General features: G+C 25.5%; 1 protein-coding gene across 1 annotated transcript; it reads right to left on the bottom strand.

Moving 5' to 3' along the window:
* Window positions 1-1104: 1104 nt before the first annotated feature.
* Window positions 1105-2398, bottom strand: LOC126833012 (uncharacterized). Its single transcript, XM_050564112.1, has 3 exons — window positions 2055-2398; window positions 1686-1854; window positions 1105-1173 (listed from the first exon to the last, which is right to left on the bottom strand). Exons 1-3 carry the CDS (start codon window positions 2242-2244, stop codon window positions 1143-1145), a joined length of 390 nt encoding a protein of 129 aa, XP_050420069.1. The 5' UTR covers window positions 2245-2398; the 3' UTR covers window positions 1105-1142.
* Between the last annotated feature and the right edge of the window lie 3602 nt (window positions 2399-6000).

Genomic DNA, 6000 nt, shown 5'->3' with positions numbered 1-6000 from the left:
CCGTCAATAATCTTTGAAAAAAACAAGGTTTTGTTTTAATTGTCATTGTTCGATATTACTAGAACATATTTGATTTGTTTCGATAAAATACTGAAAATATACGTTATATTTTTTGTTTTTTATTGAGTTTAGAAAAAAAATATCTTATATTTAAACATCTTTTAGTAAAATAAAACGTGAAACTTTATCAAGACAAATTAATAGTATTAAATACTAATACTATCATTAATGATAACGCTGTAAAATATTGTATTTGTTATATTTTATAACTTTTATACTATTTTTAATCTACCTCAAAGTTGTCGCTTACACTCTGAATTCCTGTTAATTGATTAAAATTAAATGTTAATTTTAATTGATGACATTAATTTTTATGATTTATAAAATTAAGGTACAATCAATTTTTACCTCTCATTCTACATGACGTGTAACTTAATATTTCATTTAATACTACTAAATATTTAACATTATAACTAAATTTTCATAGTGGGTCATTTACAATTATATAATCTTAGTACAGTCATTTTTTTCTCTTTTTTAGATGTATATTTTCCAAATTATATTGTTAATACCCCAGTACCCAATAATTTAAATAAAAGTAAAAAAAACTAAAATCCATTTTAGTTTATTAAAAGGCCAAAAGATTTTCTTTCGCCAGTAATAGCACAGTACCACTGTCAACTATACTCCATACCGTCTATTTATAAAACACGTATGCAAAGTCTTAAATTGTCTGGTAAAAATTGTTTTTGAAACTATAGTTATTTTCAATTTATTTATTACTAACTATAATACTATAAAGCATGATATTTAATAATTTTTTTGTTTAAGTCTCATTTTATAACAGTAAAATATATTTTAAATGTTTATATTTGGGTACATTACATTTTTATTTCTAATTATAAATTTAAAGCATCATGTTCGTTTTTTTTTTAATTTTGATAATTTATGTTGTTATCATATGAATTAACGTTTCCAACCTTACTCTTAATTAATCACCTAGATAAAAAAAAACACTTTTATTAATGCGACGTTACGCCAACTAATGTCAATTGTCTTTAACAATTATTGTATTCTAGCATACACTTTAGTTTCTCTTTAATTGTCCCGAAATTCTTTTGCTGTCATTTGTGATCCCATCGTCATAATTGTAATTTACTCCATAACCGCCTCCTAGGTATTTGTTATTATTTTAAAATAATGAAATAATGTACATAATAGGTAAGTTATTGTTTTATGTCTAATAAACGCATTACCTACATTCAGTGTATAATATGGTAAGACTTACAAGTAAAATACTTGAGGAAATCATTTAAAAAATTGTTTGTATTCTTCAATTAATTGTACATTTTTTGCGAAATTAATCGAATTGTATTATTTCTTATGCGTTGTTCGATTTTACATACTTATTTAAAAGTTATCATCGGATTTTCTCGAAAATGACGGAATAGCACATAAATCATTTTAGATCATACCACCTCATATTTTAATAAGTTATCACAATACCGTAGAATTCACAACGGTAAGCGATTAGTAAATATAAGGTGCTGAAGATCTGAGAAAAAGGGGGAGTAGTGCCGAAACTTGAGATAAGAAATAAAGAGGTAAAGAATAGAGCTGAAAATATAATCAGTATGTTATAGCTGTTGTTTTCAAAGTTACTCTGTCATTTTGTTTTTATTCACCAAATGTTGTAAAATCTTGATCTAGTATCTTGATCTTCATATTTAACTGTTTTCCCTTTGAGCACTAATTCATCATTAATAAAATGTACATTTTTGCCCTCCTTTCTAGAAACTATTTTCCCGTTGATCTTGAGACTGCAACCACTAAAGTCTGCGTTTATATTCTGATCTAATTAATTAAAATAAAACAAAATATGTAATAATTACAAAAATAATTCAATTTATGTTATTGATTATTACGTCTATAGGACTTTTCCAATATCAATAAGTTTTTAAGAACCCCAATGTTAATAGAAAAACAAAAATATTTTTTTTAAAGATAAATAGGTACTAAATTACTATAAAAACAATTTGTTTGTTTTTATTTACCTAATATTTTGAATTCTTCACTCATCTCAGTGTGTATCTCATCTTCGTCATTCTCATCATCGCCATAGTTAGTGTAATCCATAAATGTATTAGATCCTAATTCAACACGTCCGTTTCCTCTTATATCATCGAACCCTTCTATTGTTTTTCCATTGACCTTGAGTACACCATTATTCCATTCGATCTCCATAGCGTCGTTCGCCTTAACTCCTATAATTGTTTTGTAGTTGATTGTGAGTATACCTCCTTTAGAGTTTAAGGATACTACTTCATTCGAAAAGCTTTTCCCTCGTTCAGCTCTATTTGTTTTTTTTCTAGTTGCGTTATCATTAAAAGAATTTTCTTCTTCATTATTATCGCAACATAAACATGAATCTAACCTTCTTAGAGCCCCACGTTTATCTAGATATTGATGTACAAAGAATAATCAATATAAGACGTTACTATTTACACATTACATTTGAAACCAACGTAGACCGTAACATTGATAGGAAATCATATAAAGACATACATTGATAAAATATCATTATTATTATTATTATTATAACGAAACTTTTCCTAATAATATATATTAAAATAAAATCAGTTGTGTGTAAGAAATAAAAATATATTTATTATAAAAGTATCGTTAGACTTATTTTTTTATTTGTCACATTACATTGCTAACAGATTAGATACAATATTGTATTCTGTCACTTGTTATTGAAAATATTATTTTACGGTTTAAATATGTAACCTATGCAACTAACTTAATATTATAACATTTATTACATACATATTCAAAAAAATAATTCGTAATACTTTTTATGATAAAATAAAATAGAGTTTGAATGTGTTTTAGTTACCTTTTTGGTTTTTTTCATTACTGTCAGCACACCTTAAATGTAAACGTTTCTCCTTGAATGTAAAGTACACAAAATCTCTAAATTATATTAAATATTTCGATCATATTTTGACCAGGAAATAGATACTTACGTTACATATGCTGCTAGTCCAAGCAAAAGAAATATGTTTAAATTCACCATATTACAGGAAAACTAGAAAATATAATTTTTTATTCGACTATAATAAAATATCTTTTTGTTCTCAGTATTTATAGGAAACCGTGTGATTAAATATGCCTACAATTTATTAATACAAGTGGTTTTAAATATGTGTTAAGATTTTATCGGAACAAAAAGATTTTAAAATACAACTTTTATGTTCAGCAATTTAAATTTCTATAATATTATCTGAGTTTTTTTTTTAGTTTATTATCTACATTATTATCTATAATAGTTTGACGTTTATTGCATTGTAGGCTATAATATTAATATTCCAATGTAATGTAATTTTTAATTATTTGTATCTTATTTTCAAAACAGGATATTTTTTTTTGCCTACAATTTTAGTTTTCGGATATCATTTTTTAAATATATTTATTATCTAGAAAATATTTGACAGACCAACTGCGTCTGCTAACATGTGCGTTATTAAAACTTAAAATTTTTTTTTTTTTAAATAAGCTCGATCATGGCTTCATTTTATAAAGGACCTGTGAAGTGTAGTTAATACTAAATAGTATACATTTTAATCAATGAAAATGCTTAGACTAAAATATAATTGGCGGGCTTAAAAACAAAGGTTCTATATCGACTTTACACAGTTGGTTAGATCATTTTTAAGGTCTGATTACACTTAGTTCATACTTTCACTGAATCGATACTATTCACTTTTATATCGTTAAGTCCAGATTATCATAATATATAATGAGCTATTAAGTTTTTGTCAATACAATTTTAATTAAAGTTATGAAAAATAAAAAAAACAAAATGTTCCTGTTGAGAAACAGAGAACTCTTTTTCTTAGCGACATTTTTAGATATACGGTATTTAGAACCTTTTGATGTAAATCGAATAGTAATTGTACAACAGATAGAATCTTTTGACAACGAATTTAAAAATGTATTTTTGACATGGTAGTCAACATACCCACACCTAAATATTTTCGTATAATACAAAACTTATAAGCCATGGAATACATACTTAGTTGGTTAAAATAATCTAGGGCAATTAACTTCACCTTTGTTGCTTAAAAGTCACGCTAATTTTTTTGGAGGGGGATTGGATAAAGTTTGAGCGACCAGCTATTGTAGACCTCTCCGTCATAGGGAAAAATCTGGGGAAGGGAAGTAGGTTTAGTACCCCAAAACTATTTTTTTTTTTTGTATCTGAAGCCCCCAAAATTCACCAAACCTTTTATTTAAATATGAGTTTAATTGAATTAATGATAGAAAATTATCGAATATTCGACTAAGTAATGGTAATATTTATTATTTTGTTATAATCAAGAGTATCGCTTTATTAATGTTGCTTTATCATCACAATGAATTTACGCGCCAAAATGTAGTTTTTTTTTTTGCTTTATTGTAGAATTAATGACAACAAGGCACCTTTTGTTTCTCCATTTCATCGATTATTAAAAGGAGTTACCTACGTATCCAACTAATCAAATTATTGAGGTACGTAGAACTTATGGGTTTTCTGTATGTTCCTAATTACATAATATGCCAATTTAAATAATTTGAATAAAAAATAGTACATTACTCCCTAACAAACCATTTTATAAAACAAAACCATTTTTGAAATTCTAATCTAATTGACTTTAGAACCCTTAGTGTCCAATCCCGCGATTCGAAATGCTTAACTAAGTTATTTATTTGATTACGGAAAAATTCAAGTAATGTATCTACAATTTATTATACATTTTGCATTGCATATTATTCCTATTAGTGATGTTTCGATTTAAGGACTATATAATTAAAGTTTGGCTGACTTGTGTATGTTGAGTATGTATTTGACGTAAATTCGAAAGTTAGTAAATAGTCAAGTCAACGCAAAAACTCAAACAAAAGCCGAAAAAATATTCGTTACTTCGTGGTTTATGTTTTTTTTTTTAATTTAAGAAATATGACGTTAAACAGTATTTTTAGCTTCGATGCGTAAATGAAATGGTATAGTTTTTACAATAATAATAACCCACGAAATCTTCTAAACCGCTTAATAGATTTCTTCATGTAGCAACTTTATTGATCAAAAATCGTACTTGAAAGGTATTTTACAAGGCCAAAAAAATTGGAAAGTTCAGCCCTTCCCCTTCAAAATCTAGAAAAATGCCCAACAAATTTAAATTTGTTTTCATTTATATCTAATAAATAACTTTGATTTGTTTTATTTTAATTATAACTTTTAGTGTTAATAAAAATATGTTCATACTTGCATCGTTATAATTGTAACGATGATTTTGATACATTAAAAGCATAATAAAAAAAATAGTTTAAAACATAAAACATTACCGGTAGGCAAATTGATTTAATATGTCTACAGTTTTTATAAATGTGTTTTATACTTATTTGTTCACATGAATTACATACGTGTAATTTTTTTAGTTGGTAAAACTAAAAGAAACATCCAAAGTATCACGTTGACAAATTTTTAGAAGACTCGACAAATTTTTTTTAATAATTAAATTCTACTATTTTAATTATATCTGTAATAATTATTACCAGGGCCAGCAATACTAGGAAATATTAGGAGGAAAATTACAAATGAAGATGTTAGTGTGACCAATGCTAGTAAACAGTAAAAATAATTTTCTTGTAGACCGATACCAGGTCTCCAAAAAAGTATTTAAATTGTAATTATTAGAAGTATTGCATTCTAATATATATATATATATATATGATTTCATAATTGTGGATATTGATATAACAGTATAAGCGTATACACTTATACTATTGTAATGACACATGACAATTTATATATATTTTTTTTTAACTACCTCTTCTTCTACTTTTAAAATACTACTTATAGAATACTATAGTATTATATCTAAAGAATTTTCCATATACGTTTTGAAAAAATTGAAGTATTTTTTATAAAGACATAATAGCTCACTATAATTATTT

Source organism: Adelges cooleyi, unplaced genomic scaffold (genome assembly GCF_023614345.1).
Source record: "Adelges cooleyi isolate 19-005CV unplaced genomic scaffold, UGA_ACOO_1.1 ACOO_flye_CR_arks_rails_tigmint_CR_PRNA_168, whole genome shotgun sequence".
Classification (NCBI taxonomy): domain Eukaryota; kingdom Metazoa; phylum Arthropoda; class Insecta; order Hemiptera; family Adelgidae; genus Adelges; species Adelges cooleyi.
Note: the sequence above shows the minus strand (reverse complement) of the source record. Positions and strands in the feature narration are given on the sequence as shown.